We start from the raw sequence: 21841 nt of genomic DNA on the forward strand, positions 1-21841 counted from the left end.
AAATATTATGGGGATTACATGAAATATTCTGTACAATGGACTCAGAACATTGTCAGGTGCATGCTATTACCTACTAGAATATAAGTCTTATAAACTCAAGGACTTCTGTTTTGTTGTTGTTGTTCTGTGCTACATCTTGGTGCCTGGAACATTACTTGGCATATAGGAATTCATTAAGTGACTGACAAGATCTTGTTAATGTTGCTATTATTACTGTGATGTTGTAGTATGAGTTGCATGAGTAGTGATGATGATGTAATCTTGGGTGCTTCTATTAGTAACCTTGGTTTCTGGTATCTGGATTGACAAAAAAAAAAAAAAAAGATCCAAGATTTTGCAAAGAAATATGTAAGCTAGCAGGTACTTATTTTGACTAGGGAAGTAAATCACTAAGCTGTGAAATAAGTTTCCAGAAATGTATTGGTATTATTGGAAATGAAATCATGCAATTATCTGTTGCATTAAGAAAAGAAAGTAACTCCCTAGAGCTTTGGTGCTACTGGAATTACCTCCCTTGATTGATTGTGTCTTCTGATATCCTTTTAGATTAATCCTGCCCTATGAAAGGTTCATTAAAGGAGAGGAAGATAAGCCCTTGCCTCCTATCAAACCTCGGAAACAAGAGAACAGTCCGCAAGAAAATGAAAATAGAACAAAGGTGTCAGGAACCAAACGTGTCAAACATGAAATCCCTAAGAACAAGAAAGAAAAAGAAAATGCCCCAAAGGCCCAGGACATATCAGAGGTAAATTTCTCGCCACAGAAATGACTTGTGAGGACAGGCTTCCTAAGAGGTTTCTGAACCACTAAATCCATAGCTGTTGCAGCACTAGACTAAGAAAGCAAATGACTTAATTTCAGAGTTCCCCGAATAGTGGGCCTTTCCATTTTCTCAGGAGCTAAAAAGTATTGAATGAGGTAGACCAAGAGTAATCTCTAGAATGATGCAAATGTTCTATAGAAAACTGGTATGAATGGAGCCACCAGGTTGAATGCACTAGTATGAAGCGCAAGGACCCGTGCAAGGAACCTGGTTCGATACCCTGGCTCCCCGTGTGTGTGTGTGTGTGTGTGTGTGTGTGTGTGTGTGTGTGTGTGTGTGTGTGTGTTGACAAGCAGTGAAGCAGGTCTGCAGGTGTCTATCTTTCTTTCCCCTTCTCTATCTTCCCCTCCTCTCTCTCAATTTCTCTGTCCTATCCAATAAAAAAAATGGGGGAAAATGGCTTCCAGGAGCAGTGGATTCATAGTGCAGGCACCAAGCCCCAGCTATAACCCTGGAGGCAAAAAAAAAAAGAAGAAAGAAAAGAAAGAAAGAAAGAAAGAAAGAAAGAAAGAAAGAAAGAAAGAAAGAAAGGAAGGAAGGAAGGAAGGAAGGAAGGAAAAGAAAGAAAAAAAAAAAAAAAAGAAAAACTGGCATGAACTACTGACCGACATAGAAGTCAGAATTTAGGTGTTAAGAAGCCAAGGTGATTCACCTGGTTCAGTGCTCCCATTACAGGGCGCGAGGACCCAAATTCAAGCCCCTGGTCCCCACATGTAGGTGGGAAGCTTCACAACTGGTGACGCAGGACTTCAGGTGTCGCTCTGTCTCTCCCCCCTCCCTTCTCAATTTCTCTTTGTCTCTGTCCAATAGTAAATAAACAATTTTAAAAAATAAGCCAACAAACTCAATGTGAATGAGTTTGCTTCTTTGGCATTTCAGAGCCAGTCTATCTGAGAAGTTGGTGGGACTTTCAACCATGCTTTGTGGGATCTAATAAAGTGAGACATTGAAATTGATGTGCTAAGTGTCTACAGAGCTGTCTTGGAAACTACTTATTTGTTTGCCTTCTATAATTGACCTCTATGTAGCTGCTTTGGGTTGAGACCAATTTAGAAACATCTTAAGTACATATTATTTATAGGGGAATTTTGAAATAGTTCCCCTGAAACCATTATTATCTCTTATGTTAACAGGTGGTTTCTGAACCTTTTAAAACAAGTCTCAGCTACCCACAGTACCCTCTTTGGTAGAAACTATTACTGTCAGTGGAGAGCCAGTCATGGAGACTAATCTGGGCTTTGTTTCAACATGAATTATATATAAAAAAAAAAAAGCCCATAAAAAAAAGAAATCTTTGCTGTCACATTTGGAGACCGCATGTTCTGGGATTCAACCCCAGAGGGAATTTTGATACTTATATTAAACTCCCCCTAGAAACTGGATTTCTAATGAACACATAAGAGACTCCCTAATTAAACACTGACTGACAGTGCACGTGCACTGTGCACCATACCACACTATACCTCACCTCTTGTTAGAAATGAACTTGCAAAAAAAAGAGAAAAAGAAATGAACTTGACAGTCCTGTTGTATCTCCTAGGCAGGTCAAGAGGAAATGAGCAGTTATGTCTATGTGTTAAAGACTCTACTGTAAGCTGTTAGCCCCTCAATAAGATAAAAGAAAATAAGATAAAAATTAATTTTTCTGACTTCTGTTTATAAAGATATATAAATATCTTCTGTATATAAAGATATATGAATACCAAAATGAATTTTTCTTTTATGAAAGGCATCTAAGCCCTTGAACATGGCAACTTATGTGCTCGACTGGGTGTATCACTGCCTGGACCCTGTTTTTATTTTTGATGTTTGACTATAAGGAGGTAAATTCAATGAAGATAATATGACTGCCTTATAAAACTGCTAGTCAACCCGCAGTCTCTTCAGTTCATTGAGTTACAAATTGTGTGGTGGGGAGGCACAGTTTAGCATAAAAGTAGATTATTGTTTTAAGCTCCAGAAATTAAAAGCGAGAAATGAAATGTATAGACATCTGTAGGATTGCAAAATAAGTGGCCAAGAGCAAGTTAAGGCTTACATTCCATTCTTCCTTTATCCCGTTGATTTATTATAGGATTTTTGCTCAGTAATTTGTATTAGATATTATATGTACAACATTGCCAAACCACACTTGAACTAAACTAAAGGCTATCAAGCCAGGGGACATTTGATTAGCTCCTGGTTTAAAGCTGCTGGTTAGTGAGTTGTGGGAGTAATCTTCAGCCCAAGCACTGAACCCCTTAGCTTGGGAGAGACTGATAAATAAGCCTTCCTTTTGCAGTCTACAGAAAAACTCTAGCTGTAAGGCTCCCTGTGTCTTATAGACCCCAATGAGTGTCTAGAGTGACACAGGTTATCTGAATTTCCCAGGTTATCTAAATAACATGGAATTTCACACCCTCTCCAAGGCTGGCCTGATAGAGGCAGTTACTTCCCTGCTCTAATATATGCCTATGTTTTTGTTGTTGTTGTTGCTGATGCTGTTGTTTTCACCTGATAGATTGCTTTGCATTGATTATGTGTTTGGGGCTGGAGATTTTAGATTTTTAAAAAATATTTATTTATTTATTCCCTTTTGTTGCCCTTGTTGTTTTATTGTTGTAGTTATTATTATTATTAATGTCGTCATTGTTGGATAGGACAAAGAGAAATGCAGAGAGGAGCGGAAGAGAAAGACAGACACCTGCAGACCTGCTTCACCACCTGTGAAGCGACTCCCCTGCAGGTGGGGAGCCGGGGGTTCGAACCGGGATCCTTACACTGGTCCTTGCGCTTTACACCACGTGAGCTTAACCCACTGTGCTACCGCCCAACTCCCAGATTTTAGATTCTTATTGTTGTCACTGATGGTTTTAACATATATATATATATATATATATATATATATATATATATATATATATATATATATATTTGCCACCACGGTAATCCCTGAGGCTCTCCTACCTACATGGTAGTTCCACCACTCCAGGTGGATATTTTTTATTCGTCCTTTCTTTATTTATTAGCTCTTATTTTTCTTTTATTTGATAGAATAGAGAGAAATTGAAAAAGGAAGGAAGATAGGGAGAAAGAGAAAGACACCTGTAGCACTTGCTTCACTGCTTATGAAGCTGCCTGGGTTTGAACCCGGGCCCTTACACATGGCGATGTGTGTGGTCAAACAGGTGAATCACTGCCTGGCTCCTGTTTCTGATTTTTGATGTTTTAATATGAAGTGGTAAACCCAGTAGAGATAAGATGGCTGACTTATCTCTGTTCATCAAACCCTACTATCTTCAGTTAATTGAATTAGAAATTGCTTGGTGGGAAGGCACAATTTAGCATAATAGGTGGATCCGAAAATGCCATCCTAGAACAAATCCTCCTTTATTGTTTTTCTACCTGACTTTCAAAGACATCCGAACTCTGTTTTATAATCAATATCATGAAACTCCATGGAATTAAAGGCATGAGTCATAGAAATTTTCATGGATTAGTATTTCCGATATCCGAATTTCAACGACAGTCTCACCAAAAACTAACACTAAAGTGTGATTTGCCTTTTTTCCCTTGCCTTTCTCATATTTTTCTGTATTTTCATATAATGTATAAGCCCAAGAGACCATTGGTGGTTGTTAACATAGAACAAATAATGATAATTTGGATTGGAAAAGGTAACTTCTAGGAAGGAAGGAAGGTCAGCAAAGGTTTATAGGTATAACACACCCCTTTAAAAAAAAAAAGGCAAATATTATCTTTACATGGATTTAAGGAGAGACATAAAAATGGATTCCTTAACATTTATTTCCTATACTTCCATGTATATGCCCAGTGCTGCTAATGTGGTTGCCGCTTCCTAACAAAGGAGGATGGGATAGGTGGGGGTGGAGTGGAGAGAATGATGAGCTCAACACCACTGTCTTGTGATTATTTGCCACTACAACATGTCAGGTAGAATGACCACGGTTTTGAAAGGGCTTGTCAATCAGTTGGGCCACAGATACAAAGTTACACTGACCTTCTAAGGTTAAAGTTTGCACGGCTACACAAGGTAGTGAATGGACAGCATTGTACCCACAACCTCTCTCAATAGGGACACATAAAAAAGTATCTACAGTTTATAGATTTAAAAAAAACAAAAATGGCTAGGATAGTTGGGCGGTAGCACAGTGGGTTAAGCACAAGTGGCACAAAGTGCAAGGACCAGCCTAACGAGCCCAGTTTGAGCCCCCTGGCTCCCCACCTGCAGGGGAGTCGCTTCACAGGCAGTGAAGCAGGTCTGCAGGTGTCTATCTTTCCCTCCCCCTCTCTGTCTTCCCCTCCTCTCTCCATTTCTCTCTGTTCTATCAACGACAACATCAATAACTACAACAACAATAAAAAACAAGGGCAACAAAAGGGAAAATAATTAAATAGATAATAAAAATTTTTTTTAAAAAAAGACTAGAGTTTGTTTCAATGAACTGAAATTTTCTGCCTTGTGGCAACACTCACAGTCTAAACTTTGACAACTTCATTTTTAGATTTAATGGGAATGTAAGAGGATTAAGAGTCCTTCTGTCCCTCAGGTAAACAGGCTGGCTGTATCTGCATAACAGATAAATAGATAGATAGATAGACAGACAGACATAGAGATTTACCTTCATGTCATGTAACACTGAGTATAAGTTATTAATAAGTATTGTGAATTTTATGCATTATGTTGGACACGTTAAAATAGGATTTTTTTTCAAAGAAAGAGAGATGGGAAGTTATTTATTGTTTGTTGCTAACATGGAGTTAGCTGGATCTTTTCTTTTTTTAAGAGAGATGCTGAAGGGAAAAAATCTTTCTTCAAAGTGCCACAAAGCACAGCATGTAATTTAAAACCCATTTGGATAATTGACTGATTTGAGAAGAAGACAACCTCAGAAGTAAACGATATATTAGAATCAAGGAGTGATATGACGGTATATATACCGTCAGTACCTAACAATTTGCTGCTTTGATAGGTGTCTCATAAGGGACCAAAGTAAATATGCATATTTTACCCAATGTTTCTGTAATTTTGATTTCTTTGTTTAGAACTATGATTGGGAAGTAACAATTACTCTTTACAGAAACTCAATAAGCTGTTTGACAAATCTGTTTTTAAGACAAACCACTGTGTGTCATATTTTATTTCATAGAAAAAAAATGCAGTTGGCTTTTTTTCTGACTGTCTTTTGCAATATTATCAGGTTCCATCAGAACAAGAGAAGGAACAAGAAACTTTAAACCAAAAAAGTATCACTGAACCTCTCCCAGCAGCAGACTTGAAGAAAAAAATGGAAGGGTACCAGGATTTTGCAACAAGGCCCCTACCATCAAGAGCAGACCCAGAGAAGGACAATGAAACAGACCAAGGTGCCAATAGTAACAAGGTCACTGAGGAGGCTGGAGAGAAGAGACCTGCCCCATCACTCCCCAGTCCTCCTCCAGCCCCAGAGGGAGAGCCAGCCCTGACCCCTGGAGCTGCCAAACAGCCAATCACCTCTCCTAGTACACTTGCTGACACCAAACAAGAATCCAAGACCTGCAGTTTTACAGAGACCTCTGAAAGTGAACTCCAAGATGCTTCCTTCCCAGGTTTCCCTGCCACACAGCCACTGCTGGCAAACCAGAGTGAGGGGGAGGATGACAAGCTCCCTGCGATGGCAGATTACATCGCCAACTGCACTGTGAAGGTCGACCAGCTGGGCAGTGAGGACATCCACACTGCCCTCAAGCAGACCCCAAAGGTCCTTGTGGTGCAGTCGTTTGACATGTTCAAAGACAAAGACCTGACTGGGCCCATGAATGAGAACCATGGACTTAATTATACCCCTCTGCTGTACTCAAGGGGAAACCCAGGCATCATGTCGCCACTGGCCAAGAAAAAACTTTTGTCCCAAGTGAGTGGGGCCAGCCTTTCCAGCAGCTATCCCTACGGCTCTCCACCCCCTTTGATCAGCAAAAAGAAGCTGATGGCGAGGGATGATTTGTGTTCAAGTTTGTCCCAGACCCACCATGGCCAGGGCACTGATCACATGGCAGTGAGCCGGCCCTCCGTGATACAGCACGTCCAGAGTTTCAGAAGCAAGCCGACGGAGGAGAGGAAGAGCATCAATGACATCTTTAGACATGACAAACTGAGCCGATCAGATACCCACCGGTGCAGCTTCTCCAAGCATCACCTCAGCTCACTCGCTGACTCCTATGTCCTGAAGCAAGAAATTCAGGATGGTAAGGAGAAAAGGTCACTCCCACACTCCCAAATGCCAAGCTTCTTAGCAGACTTCTACTCATCCCCTCATCTCCACAACCTCTATAGACACACAGAACACCATCTCCACGGCGAACAGACATCCAAGCACCCTTGCAGGGACATGTACAGGGAATTAGAAAACAATTCTTACCCTTCCCACAAACACCAAGAGAAGCTCCATGTAAATTATCTCACTTCTCTACGCCTGCAAGACAAAAAATCAGCCGCTGCAGAAACTCCCACAGAAGATCAGCCCACTGATCTGAGCCTTCCCAAGAACCCACACAAACCCACCGGCAAGGTCGTAGGCCTGGCTCACTCGGCACCAGGACCGCAGGAGAGCAAAGGCATATCCCAGTTTCAGGTTGTGAGTAGCCATAGTCGAGACTGTCACCCCAAAGCCTGTCGAGTATCTCCTATGACCATGTCAGGCCCCAAAAAATACCCGGAATCACTTTCCAGATCGGGGAAACCTCATCACGTGAGACTGGAGAATTTCAGGAAGATGGAAGGCATGGTCCACCCAATTCTGCACCGGAAAATGAGCCCTCAGAACATTGGGGCAGCCCGTCCTATAAAGCGCAGTTTGGAGGATTTGGACCTTGTAATTGCTGGGAAAAAGGCCCGAGCGGTGTCTCCCCTGGACCCCTCCAAGGAGATCTCTGGGAAGGAGAAGGGCTCTGAGCAGGAGAGTGAAAGCAACAAGGCAGCACACAGTGGACACTCGGGGAGCAGCTCGGAAGGCCACAAGCTTCCTCTCTCTTCCCCTATCTTCCCAGGTTTGTATTCTGGGAGCCTGTGTAACTCTAGCCTCAACTCCAGGCTCCCTGCTGGGTATTCTCATTCTCTGCAGTACTTGAAAAACCAGACTGTGCTCTCCCCACTCATGCAGCCTCTGGCTTTCCACTCACTTGTGATGCAAAGAGGAATATTTACATCTCCGTCAAATTCTCAGCCCTTATACAGACACTTGGCTGCGGCCACACCTGTAGGGAGTTCCTATGGGGACCTTTTGCACAACAGCATCTACCCTTTAGCTGCTATAAATCCTCAAGCTGCCTTTCCATCTTCCCAGCTGTCGTCCGTTCATCCCAGTACGAAACTGTAGGCCCAGCTCTGCCCAGCGTCCCAGGTGGCTTAGCCCACAGAGGCTCACTCCTTGTGCTGTAGTGATGGCATAGAGAATTAGAAGTCAGTTTCTTCTAATCTGGGAGTAAGACTGGTCCTGAAGAGGCTGAGAGCAATGGCCATCACACTTGATTTTTCTGGGATGACTGAAACCTTGGCTGGTCAGTCTTGAGTCCCTTCCAACAGAGTTGCCCTGGTACCCAGATGATTCATTTTTGCACCGGGGACTTGGGAAAGGGGATTTGTGTGTATTCAGGAAGAATTTAAGAGGACCTCATTTGAGTTCGGATGGTCACAAAACAATCTGGGGGAAAAAAAAAAGGGCACAGGCATTTCAAAGGAAGGGCAAAGAAGACTGGCAAATATATGCCAAAGGAAGCCCTCTTTTCATAAAACTCTCCAAGGTTCAATCAATGCAATGTATAGTGAAACACCAATAGATCTTTCATTCTGACACTATTCAACAATCCAGAGAAGTAAACACTGTTAAATTAACTGTATATATTTGCTTCTTAAAACTACCTGTATCACTGTTTGCTCACCTAATTTATACACAGGTAGTTCCATTCTTCTCCCAGTTCTTTCTTGTCTTTTTTTTAATTAAACAGTATCGCCTTGTTTGCAGCTTGTTTTATTATTTTTGTTTTGTTTTGTTTTGTTCTGTTTTAAAGGCTGACTGACTGTCCTAGTTGATGTGTGTTTGTAATTTTTCCACATCTTATCGTTTCGAGCAGCTTTGGGTGGTAAAGTTATTGTTTACAAATTGAAGCAACTGATTCTAGTGGAACAAATGAAAAAAGAAACAGTTGAGCATACAGTAGTGCAAAGAACGTTCCTTTGCAGATTCGCAACTTAAGGATTTTGTTCCTGATAAATGGCATAGTTGAAAGAGCTTATACACTGCTTACCCGGCCAAATGCTTTGCTTTTAAGTATCAAGCATTGTGCTCACCTTATCTAGGCTATGAAACTGTCCTACATACCAGAGGAATCATAAAAGCAAAACAAGCAAAAAAAAAAATCATAAATAACCTTACTGGCAGCAAACTTCTGAATAACAACAGAGTCTAGAGGACATATTTGTGGGCTGCACAGATATTTTAGGAATTTCAGAAATTAGAACAGAAGCCAAAATGATTTGCGTTGGTGTTGGCACTGATCCCTTTAAACAGTCTGGGAAAGGGGGCTGGAAAGAGGATGGAGCCCAGCTATCCAGAAACAAATGAACAGCTGGTGACCCGAGCACCAGATATCTTCCATAGTCTGTGGTCTTTTGAGTAAGGTAGACATTTTGCCTTCATCGAGTTGGCTTCTTGTGGTCCCTAAGAAGAACTTCACTGCTACATCTTTGGGGGAATGATTGGCATGCTGGATTACCCATTTTAAAAGAAAAGTCATCCTCTTTGTGTTTACGGGACATGAGTTGTGTGTGCGCATGCACACAGAGTGGTTTGTGGTCATGTTTTTAACCACCCGGCAACAGAGTCCACTTGATGATTTCCTTTGTTGTTGGAGAGAAGTGATCCAGCTGTCCAAGCAGTTGGAAGATGTATATTGTCATTCTTGCCGTTTTTGTTGCATTTGCTGCGTATATGTAACTTCAAGGTGGGTGCATTTTTTTAAGTGTGAAAAGTCAATCAATACAGAGAGTGGATTTTCTTTCCAAGGCCCATCCCTGCTCTCATTGCGTTGATGAACTCCCCAGCCAGCCCCCCTGCCCCAGTATTATTAGTAGACATTAGAATGATAGTTAACCAAGCCTATTACCTCTGAGATATTTAATTCTATGAAAATTAATGACAATTTTCAACTTCTAAATAGGTAACTCAACTGCAAAATAATCCAACCCAGTAACAATGCAACTGCGGCTCTTAAACAAAGCCATGCATGCTGTGCATCTGTATTGAAATGTCTCCATGATATGAAGCCAAATATTCAATGTAACATACTTAATATCCAAAGGTGGAAACAAAAGAATGTAGAGATCTAGTGTTAAGAGTTCCATTTGCTTCAATTAATTATTTACCTTCCTGTGGAATAATATATACGTATATATTTAATAGAACCATAGATAGACTAGTAGAATTTAGATGATTAATGTGTGACTGCAGATTACCCTGTGATTGCACAAGATGGAGGGGGGATCTCAATTCCAGCTGGCAAAATGCTAGCCAGGACACTTTTAAGAAAGTTGCACTAGACTGAATGGTGACAGAATCAGAGGACATGGAAGGAAAAGGAAACTCCAGTGGCTCCACAGTAGAGATAGGCTAAATCAAAATTTCTGTGAGTTTGTTTCTCAAAGAAAATGGGGGTCATCTGTCCCTGGTGGAACTCGCCTAACCATTTGAAATCTAGGGCGTTTGTTTTCTCCACTGTAGTGATTTCAGTCTGGTTTCATCATGCTGGAATTTGATCACACCATTTTCAAACAATGTTAACATAGTCCAGCTTTTGTTTTTCTCCTCATTCTTCCTAGAGAAGACTAACTGTTTCTGTCTGAGGAAGCTCATACCCTTGGTAAAACATCAGGACAAATAAAGAGAAATGGGGGTATACATTCCCAACAGAAGCAGTGTGTTGCTTGTTTTAAAACTCTGAACAGAGATCTTGGAAATCTTTCAAAAAGACCATTGAATTCTTCATTGGCTGAGAACTACATTTAAAAAAAAAAAGTCTTAAATGGGGCTTTGTTTGCATTGTTTGAATTCAAGGGGTCTTATTATTGAATGGAATTGCACAAGCCTTTCTTTGTGCAATCAAACTATTGTTATTGGTAGTTCTTTCTGTAAAGGAAACTGTGGAATCTAATTGGCAGTGGAGTCATAAATCTATTTACTGGGTGTGGCTTCCAAGAAATGTTGCAACTCAAAATGCACCAAGTTCGTGATTTACTGGAGATTCTCAATAATATTTTAAAAGACCTTTCCATGAAACTTCTGGTTTAACTTTTGGCAACTTGACATGTTAAAAAAAAAAAAAAAAAAAAAAACGGCCCAGCTGAGTTTCAGAATTAAGTATTTCTAGTAAATGATTCAAACGTGTAGTAATTGCCACAGGACTGACTTATTTATTGACTAGCTAGAAAATCTTAAGTTCACTTGTTTATCAGGGCATATACAGAAGGGTTTGTTTAAACTCAATGTTGACTTTACAACTTTCTGACCTGGTGCATGAATTCTCAAGTACTGTATTTCACTGTGTTGGTGTGTCTGATGGAAATTTTGAGGTGATCCCACAATATATATATATATATATATATATATATATATATATATATATATATATGTTATGTAGTGTGCCTTCAAAGAGAACCATTTATTTCTCTTCACTTGTAGTCCCACAAAGTCACATTTGGTGGTGGTCAGCCAAGTCCCATCTGGTCCAGTTTTACTCTTGTCCCAATTTTTAAAGATTAATGGGAACAAGTTTGTCCTGGTGAGACCCACACCATTGCAATGATTATCTTGAGCACTTAAATTCCAGTGTTGGCTGTTGATGTATTTGATATTATGCTTGTCTCCCCATGGTTGAAATATGTCTGAAAAATAGCAGCATAATCTCTTGGCTGTTTATACTTTTTTAAACTTTCCTGTATTGTAAATATTGTATACTTTTGGTGATTCCAGCTATGTAACCTCTATGCTCCGTAAGGTGATTATTTGTATATAGCAACATGGCCCAGTGATATTATATAATTTCTCAATGGAGAGGTTATCGAGTAACCTTTGCATTAGTTTAAACACTACCAGAAGAATGCTGAGCCAACTATAAACACTCAATTTTGTATGTTTTCCAAATTGTACTTATTACCGCTTTTGATACTGTATTACGTGCCAATAGTTTCCCAATCACATAGCAGGCAAGAGATATTTTGTACTTTTTGATCCACTGTAATATTTAATAAAAAATGTTACTATCTGTTTCCTTTTGTGTGAAAGTAATCTGTCATTTCTTCCCGAGCATTCCTGTAGCTTCAGCAGAGTACTTTCCACTACATAGTCTCCAAACTGGGTAACAACAGTAATTAATGGTAGTGATGGAAATGTCTGTAGTTCATTGAAAAACTGCTGGATGTCCATTTGGCTACAACATCTGTAATATTTACTATATAAGTACTATATGATATAAGTACATCATGTCCATTTTATTGAAGAGACAATAAAGCTTACAGAGGTAAATAAACTCACCCACCAGAGCTTAATTGACAGAGTAGCTTATGAACCCAAGCCTCTTACCTCTGTGCACTTACTTTATTTACCATACTCCTCTCATGACAGATTAACAAAAGTCACTGTTTATTTGTTCAGTCAACAAAGATTTGCTCATGCTTCAGTTGCCAGGCATATTGCTAGGAGCTGGAAATAGTGAGCAAAATATAAATATTGTCTCTGGAGCTTATCTGTCTTCTACGAAAGAGAGTTAATCAAACAGTTACTCATATAAATATAATAACCTCAATGTAACGTAGTTCCAGGGGACAGAAGTATGATGACTATGGTAATACATGAAGAGGAAATGGTGACTGACTAATACATGAAGGATGAGTTTAACTTGACCAGGTGAGGGGAACTGGGACAAGAATAGGTTGAGCACAGGGTACAATATGCCAAAAGGTCCTGAGGCATGAACAGGCTTGGCTTAGTATAAGAATCAAATACAAACCTGTCTGCCAGAAGCATAATTACAAGGTCCAGGAAATGAAGTTGAGGTAGGTTAGAAAGTGTTTAGGAGGTCAGCTTGCTAGGGCTTAATAGACCAGGTTTGTGTTGTAAACAGGAGGCTAAGGTATGGAAGGGAAATGTTCAGGTTGGTCTTTGTGCCTGTAGTTCCCTAGCTACTGTGTAAGGCAGATGGGGAACAATCTAGCACCAAGATGGTGGCCATTTCAATTGGGGTGGTAGATTGGGAGGACAGGCGCATCTCTGAACTAATGGCAAGGATGAACAGACAGCTGATAGATAAATATTCCTCTTTTTTTTTTTTCCTCCAGGGTTATTGCTGGGGCTCGGTGCCTGCACTATGAATCTCACTGCTCCTGGTGGCCATTATTTCCATTTTTATGGATAGGACAGAGAGAAATTGAGAGAGATGGGGAAGATGGAGAGGGAGAGAGAAAGATAGACACCTGCAGACATGGTTCACTGCTTTTGAAGCAATCCTCCTGCAGGTGGGGAGTGGGGGCTGAAACTGGGATCCTTGTTTGGGTCCTTGAGCTTTGTACTATGTGTGCTTAACCGGGTGCGCTACCGACCAGCCCCAATGAAGAAATATTTCTAATCTTTCAGCCCCTTTAATCCTCTGCCTCCAGTCCTCCCCTTGGCTTTGCTCAGTTTCTTATTAGACATTAGTGAAGAAGCACCACCATACTTTTCTTTCTTCCTTTCTCTCTTTTTTCTTTTTTTGGTTTGTTTATTTTTGCTTAGAGTACTGTTCAGCTCTGGCTTGTGGTAGTGCTGAGGATTGAACCTGGTGCCCCCGGCATAAAAGTCTTTTACCAATGATGCTTTCTGCTCAGTCCTATAGTCCAGTGTCTATGTAGTTTATGTGTCTTTCGTAATGAATTCCAGCAAAGGGCACTGGGGGGCAAGTGGGTGTGGACAGAACTTTGCTGAGTGTCTTTACTTAGGACCACACCATCTGAGCAGAAAGGACTTTGTATAAATAGGAGAGAGGAGGAGGAGCTGTTAGCAGGACTCTGAGGGTTGGGGTGTGTACTAGAACCACATATTTAGACAAAAGACACAAGACACCTTTTCCTAAAGACCCCTGCCCACACCTCTCAAGGCATCAAGACATTTAGTCACATGTCAGGTGCCTTATTTTAAGTAGGAGATGCCACTCCTTTGTTAACCCAACAAACATGGGAGAAGCCCCTAGCCCCACAATTTATTAGCTTTCTTTCTGATTCATGTGAATTGCTGTGAGGACATCAGAGGAATATTATTCTATTTGTGACTCACTCAACAATTATAGATCTGATCCTTGAATCACGCACAACAGGAAGTGTGATGATCACTTATCTATTTTTAATCAGGACTGACTGGAAAATAATGTTGGGAAAGAAGATGCTTTTGCTTAGGACACAAGCAATGAAACTCTCTGGTGACTATGCTAGGATAGTGACCAAACTGACAAATATCTTAGTACCGATAATGACAAGGAAATAGGTGACATTTGCATCATCGAGTATGTACAGGTGCCAGAAAGTACATGTTGTGCTGGGTGACCTCTGGCAGGAACAGTGTGAAAGAAAGCACTGACTTCTGGGGCCGGGTAGTGGCACATCTGGTTGAGCGCACATGTTACAATGCTCAAGGACCCAGGTTCAAGCCCCCGGTCCCCACCTGCAGGGGGGAAAGCTTTGCAAGTGGTAAAGCAGTGCTGCAGGTGTCTCTCTTTCTCTCTGTCTTCCCCTTTCCTCTTGATTTCTAGATGTCTTTATCCAATAAATAAATAAAGATAATTAAAAAAAATTGAAAAGAAAGCATTGGCTTCAAGAAGTAACAACAAATCTTACTAAACTGGTCTTCACTCGTTTGGATTTTCTGAATTTTAGAAACTCTTAATTCTTTGCATAACCAACATTCCAAAGTATTTGTCTAACCTGCTTAACAGAACCAACTATTTTTTTTTCATGTTAGCCACAACCAGAGGCATTCAGCCAGCCCAGTAAGGACAAGGAGATCTGTTCCCTGAGACCCATACAAGGACAACTACTGTCATTATTATTAGGACTTCCTCTAAAACAGAGTTGTCCGGTGAGTTTTCCTGGATACTGGAAATGTTCCATAAGTCAGAGTTTTCCAAACATGCTAGCTACTCTCTTAGTCAACACAGCTACAAGGTTCTTGAAATATGCCTATTGTGACAGAGAAGCAGATTCTTTAATTCCATGACATTTTTATTGTTTTTAAAATACATATTTTTAAAATATTTATTTACTCCCTTTTGTTGCCCTTGTTTTATTGTTGTAGTTCTTATTGTTGTTGTTACTGATGTCGTTGTTGGATAGGACAGAGAAATGGAGAGAGGAGGGGAAGATAAAGAGGGGGAGAGAAAGACACCTGCAGATGTGCTTCACCGCCTATGAAGTGACTCCCCTGCAGATGGGGAGCCAGGTCTTGAACCGGGATCCTTACTCCAGTCCTTGCACTTTGCCCCACATGCGCTTAACCCGCTACACTACTGCCCAATTCCCTCTTTAAAAAATATTTTTATTTACTTACTATTGGATAGAGAAAAGAGGGAAATTGAGAGGGCAGGGGAGATAGGAAGGGAAAGAGACAGAGTGATAACTGCAGCCCTGCTTCAGCATTTGTGAAGCTTTCCCCCTGTAGATGGGGACCAGAGGCTTGAACCTTCATCCTTGCACACTGTAACGTGTGCGCCTGGCCCCCACATTTTTTTTTATTTTTTAGATTTAGATAGTCTCATATATTTAGTTGTTACTATAATGGGCAGCACAGTTCTAGAGAGTCTGACTGGTAGACATGCACATATGAATAGACCTGACTCCAGGTAGATCAGTATCTGCACATAAGCTGTAACATAAACACCAAAGCAGGTATCACTGTGTCTCTCAGCAAAACTAGTTAGCTCACTAGATGTGAACGTAGCTTTAACACCATTTTTTTTTTCTTTCTGGATACATATACCATAAACTTTTAAGTGCTGCATGGATTCTTGAGCTTTCACTAACAAATAGAAGTCTTCAATTACAGTATGTTGTAATGCAGTCATGCCTTTAATGCTCAATCTGATCTGTGAGATTTGAGTGTGATCTCCACAGAAGTATCTGCAGTGTTAAGATGGCCATGTTCAAGTTACTCTCTGGGTATATGTCATTATACCTTCTTTACAGATGTAAAAAGTAAGTAATTTACCAAAAGTCATCTAGAACACTTAGGCAAAAACAGTATAATTCAAACCCAGACCTGCTGGCTTTAAGAGCATGACTTGATCTATCATCTTTCCTTTTTCAGATGAAGACCCCAGTAGTCATGATGTTTTGCTCCATAGCAAAAAAACCACCCTATTGATTCCTTTAATCTTTGGTGCCAGGGCTCAGGCTATGTTTAATGGTAAGGAGTAAATAAAATATCACTTTTAATATAACTTCTAAATCCTGAAACAGGATTGTGTGTAAATCAGTGCTCCATCTAAATCAAATTAAAGTGTGTAAATCAAATTAAACTTCCTTTAGTTTGGGAAATTCTACAAGGAGACAAAAGAGCAGAGAGTCGGGCAATAGCGCAGTGGGTTAAGCCCAAGTACCGGCATAAGAAAACTAAAAGAGCAACGGTCCTCACCACAGTCTGTATATTTAAAAATTAGTAAGCAGGGGGTAGGTTGGTAGCACAGTGGGTTAAGTGCTCATGGTGCAAAGCACAAGGACAAGGATAGGCAAAAGGATTCCTGTTCGAGCCCACGGCTCCCTACCCACAGGAGGTCACTTCACAAGTGGTGAAGTAGGTCTGCATGTGTCTGTCTTTCTCTCCCCGGCTGTATCCCCTCCTCTCTCGACTTCTCTCTGTGCTATCCAACAACAGCAGCAATGACAACAATAATAATGACAACAACAAGGGTAACAAGGGCAACAAAATGGAAAAATTGGCCTCCAAGAGCAGTGGATTCATAGTGGATTCCAAGCCCCAGCAATAATCCTAAAGGCAAAAAAAATTTTTTTTAAATAAGCAGCTTAGATCTGGGATATCAATACACCTGGATAGAAAAATGTGTGTGTGTGTGTGTGTGTGTGTGTGTGTGTGTGTGTGTGTGTGTGTGTGTGTTGTTTGCTTGTTTTCTTTACCAGAGGACTACTCGGCTTTGGTTTATGGTGGTACAAGGGAATAAACCTAGGACTTCAGGGCCTCAGACATGAAAGTCTTTTGCATAACTATTACACTATCTTTCCCCACCACCAAGAATTTTAATTTCTCTCTTTTTTATTATATTTATTTATAGGATAGAGACAGCCAGAAAGAGAGAGGGTAGGGGGAGATGGGGAGGGAGACACCTGCAGCACAGTTTCACAACCTGCAAAGCTTTCCCCCTGCAGGGGAGGACTGGGGGCTCAAATCTGAGTCTCTGCACATTGTAACATGTGCTTTCAGTCATATGTGCTCCATTCAGCCCCTGAGTATTTCAGTCTCTAGCAGTATACAAAGGCAGAGGAAAACCAGGACCATTTCCTGCTGTGTTCATTTACTCCGTTATCAAAATATAATATTACTTTCATATTTAAAAGTAAAGCCAAGGTTATTTTTGAGTTTTTAAATAAATCAAAGACATTTAAAAAATCTCAAATTGGCAACAGATTGCTTTAGGCTACAATCCAACAAATACTCAAAGATTACCTCCCCTGTGCCAGACACAGCAGAGCTCTCTCCTCTGCACTAGTGTTTCTGTGGCTCCAAGTCTATGAAGGAAACAGATATAAAAACATTCTTCTAAGTGTGAAAACCATGACAAACGAGAACACTCAAAGAGCGGTACAAGTGTCTCTCCTTCTCTCTCTCTTTTTTTTTAATTTTTTATATTTATTTTATTGATTTTTTTTCCTTTTGTTGCCCTTGTTGTTTTATTGTTGTAGTTATTATTGTTGTTGTTGTTGGATAGGACAGAGAGAAATGGAGAGAGGGAGGGGAAGACAGAGAGGAGGAGAGAAAGATAGACACCTGCAGACCTGCTTCACCGCCTGTGAAGTGACTCTCCTGCAGGTGGGGAGCCGGGGTTCGAACCGGGATCCTTATGCCGGTCCTTGTGCTTTGCGCCACCTGCGCTTAACCTGCTGTGCTACAGCCCGACTCCCTCTCCTTCTCTCTTACAACCTCTCCCTATCATCTCTCTCCCTCTAGCACACTGGGAATGTTGTATAAGTACAAAGACCCATTGACCAACCTGGTGCAAAAAAGGGGGGGGAGAGAAAGGAAGGAAGGAAGGAAGGAAGGAAGGAAGGAAGGAAGGAAGGAAGGAAGGGAGGGAGGGAGGGAGGGAGGGAGGAAGGAAGGATGGAAAAGAAGGAAGAGAAGAAGAATGGAAAGAAGGATGAGAGGGAGGGAGGAGGTATGATTGCAGCTAGAATGCAGGGAAGGCCCTTGAAAGAAGTGGCTTCCAACCAGAGATCTAGAAAGTGATAAATGGGGAACTAAGATACATGATATCACGCAAAAATGAGAGAGCATTGGATGTTCTTGGAACTGAGAGGTCACTGGTAGGAGTAGGGGAAGTAAAACTCTTAGGGAAAATACCTGATTAAGAAAGTACGGAAAGCTTTGACAGTACATCACAACTGTAGAACAACCTCACACAAAACAGAAACAGTCAAATCTTAGAAAGAAAGAAATACATATGTATGACAAATACTACCTTTTATATGAAAAACTATATTCTAAAAGAGAATGCCAAGCACAAGAAATCTGAGCCAAAAAAAAGCCAAAAATGCAAACAATAAAAGAATTCAGAGATGATTTTCAAACTGAATATATGAAAGCAATTATTTTTCCTGAAGTTCTTCAATTGTATTAAAAGGCAAGATTTTATTTAAAATAGCAAACAAAAAGAATCCTAGGGGTAAATGTTGCAAGTAATTTGTAGGACACTTATTAAAAACATTTTAATGATCTATTGACAGACACAAAGACAAATTAAGAAATTGAAAGACTGTGGTCTTTAACAATGGTCTTTGATGGGAAGGTAGAAATCATTGCTAAATTAATTTGTAGATTTAATAAAAATAACAATTAAGTATCAATTTTAACTTAGCAAAATGATGTTAAAGTTTGTAAAACAAATTACAGTGATAAATCAGAAAAAATTGTCTGAGAATAAAACTGTATTGAAGTGACAGTACTCAGGATATAAGTACATTCGTGGTTATAGTGGTGAGCAAAACAATCTTCTAATAATCAGAATAGTTTGTTCCTAGAGCAAAGTATCAATGAATAAGAACAAAAAGTCCATAAATGAAGCCAAATTTATATAAAACTTCAGAACAGCTAAGTGAAGGTCAATAGTCAATAAATGGTGTTATAATAACTGACTAGTTAGGGAAAACAAAATAACACTGAATCTCTACCTCACTTATTACATTAGCAGGAAATCCAGATGGATCAAAGAGTTAAATGTAAAAACAAATAAATAAAAATTAGTTCTGAAATAATAAATTACTTAATTTACATACCAGGAATGGAGATCTTTCTAAGAAGGATCTGAATCCAAATGCCATAAAGGAAAAGAATGATAAAGTTGACTGCATACAAATCCTATTTTTATGTATGAAAATAAAGCGACAACCGAGAGAATAGATCAATAATAAATTTTAAGTCATTATCAAAGGTCTACTTTCTGTTATTTAAATAAATAATATAAATAAAATCAGAAAAGGATGAATACTGTGTACTAGCAGTTAAACACCAAAAGTGAAATAAAAAGCAGTCAGCCAATATAAAAATATGCTCAATGTTACTCATAAGTAAACACACAGTGACTGAGACCGAGAGTTGAGTGTATGTATTACAATACACAAGGAGGGCAGGTTCAAGCCCCCAGTCCCCACCTGCAGGGGGAAAGCTTTGCTATTGGTGAAGCAGTGCTGCAGGTGTCTCTTTGTCTCTCTCCCTTTCTATCACCCCAATTCCCTATTGATTTCTGGCTGTCCTTATCCAATAAATAAAGATTAAAAAATATTTTTAAAGTATAGTGATTAATGCAAATTGGACAGTAATGAAATTTAAAAAAAAAAAGTTCTGACTTTGAGAAACTAGAGTAATGAAGCCCTATTCTGAGAAGGCCGACCACTGTTAGACTAAATTGAGGCAAGTGATGTTGATCTGATTCATTTCTGGAAGGAATGTAATTATTTGTAAATTTCATCTAATTTTCAAGGTACTGCTATACATAAAATGTGTCTTCTCAAAGTCCATAAGCTAAATTCTATCATCTATGTGATAATATTAGGTGGTAGGGTCTTTGGGGAATAATTAGATCACAGAGTAGAACATTCAATTAATTGAATTAATGACCTTATTAAAAAACAGTCTCCAAGGGGCCAGTGGTGACACACAGGGTTAAGTGCACATTGTACAAAGCACAAGGATCCGGTTCGAGCACCCACTTCAAAAGCGATGGAGCAGGTCTGCAGGTGTCTTTCTCTCCGCCGCTCATTCTCCCCCTCCTCTCTCAATTTCTCTCTGTCCTATCCAATAAAATGAAGAAAATGGCCTCACGGAGCAGTAGATTCATGGTGCCAGCATTGGGCCCCACTGATAATCCTGAAGGTAAAAACAAACAAATAAATATAATTTTTTTAAAAAAATCTTCAGAGAGCTACCTCATCTCTTCTACGTAAGAACGCAGCAAAATGACAACACCTATGAACCAAGAAAGTTCTCACCAGACACCCAATCTACTAATACCTAATCTCTTTTTTTTTAATTTTTATTTATAAAAAAGAAACACTGACAAAACCATAGGATAATGAAGGATACAATTCCATGCAGTTCCCACCACCAGAAATCCGTATTCCATCCCCTCCCCTAATAGCTTTCCTATTCTTTATCCCTCTGGAAGTATGGACCCAAGGTCATTGTGAGATGCAGAAGGTGGAAGGTCTGGCTTCTGTAATTGCTTCCCTAATGAACATGGGAGTCGGCAGGTCGATCCATACTCCCAGCCTGTCTCTTTCTTTCCCTAGTGGGGCAGAGCTCTAGGGAAGTGGGGCTCCAGGACACATTGTTGGGGTCGTCTGCCAGGGAAGTCCAGTTGGCATCACGGTAGCATCTGTAACCTGGTGGCTGAAAGAAGAGTTAACATATAAAGCCAAACAAATTGTTGACTAATTTGAACCTAAGGTTGGATTAGTGCAGATGAAGATTTGGGGGTCTCCATTTTAAAGACAGTAGGCCTATTTTACATATATTCCAAAAGGCTCATAAGTATACTAGTGTTTTTCTTTTTTCCTAAGCCTGGCATCTGATATGCAGGTGGACCCAAGTTATTGTCTGGGGAGATGATATCATGGCTGGAAAAAGGACCAGAAACCAGGATCAGGGAAGAGAGTAGCAACCAAAATATGGGAAAAGTATATAAATATTGTTGACTGTAAACCCCATCAATTTGATGTGATCTGGGGCTCATATTCAGCTTAGAAGCCTATGTGATCTCTGCATCCCTGTAGATCTGAGCTCCACAGGGTCATGAGTAGGAATGTTCCAAGATGCCCCAATTTCGTAATCCACCTTCCTCAGGTGGAAGTAGAGTATGTTGTCCAGCCACCCTTCAGAGGATAGAACATTCTCTACCGTGGCTGATCCATGTTGAGGGCAAGGCCCTATAGGGGCCCACAGAGAAGTCTATTGTGTTGTTCCTGATAGAGATGACCAGTAACAATGGAGAGAGGGATTTATTCGAGGTCTAGGCCCATCTTGTCTTTTGGGAATCTTAGGACTAGGGCCCCAGCTGATGGGGTGGCTTGACAGTGACTAAAGCGTCATCAATAAAGTATGCCAGTCTCTTGTCCTTATTCAGCTTACTTGCATAAGGTTAGCTTTGGAGTAACTGAGGGAAGTGTAATAGGATGTAGGTGAAGAAGTTATCTACTTTTAAGTAGAAACTATTTCATTAGGAACTTTATGGTGTCTT

At 40.2% G+C, this 21841-nt stretch overlaps 1 protein-coding gene across 2 annotated transcripts in view; it reads left to right on the forward strand.

Moving 5' to 3' along the window:
• The window catches only part of ARID5B (AT-rich interaction domain 5B), a 217424-nt gene extending 205302 nt beyond the window's left edge, over positions 1 to 12122 (forward strand). For both annotated transcript variants that reach the window (XM_007517383.3, XM_016185679.2), the window contains 2 exons: positions 547 to 745; positions 6025 to 12122. In XM_007517383.3, coding sequence (XP_007517445.2) covers positions 547 to 745; positions 6025 to 8178 — 2353 coding nt within the window. In that variant the 3' untranslated portion in view covers positions 8179 to 12122. The remainder of the gene's footprint in view (positions 1 to 546; positions 746 to 6024) is intronic.
• The last annotated feature ends 9719 nt before the right edge of the window (positions 12123 to 21841 follow it).

This window comes from Erinaceus europaeus, chromosome 1 (assembly GCF_950295315.1).
Source record: "Erinaceus europaeus chromosome 1, mEriEur2.1, whole genome shotgun sequence".
Lineage (NCBI taxonomy): Eukaryota > Metazoa > Chordata > Mammalia > Eulipotyphla > Erinaceidae > Erinaceus > Erinaceus europaeus.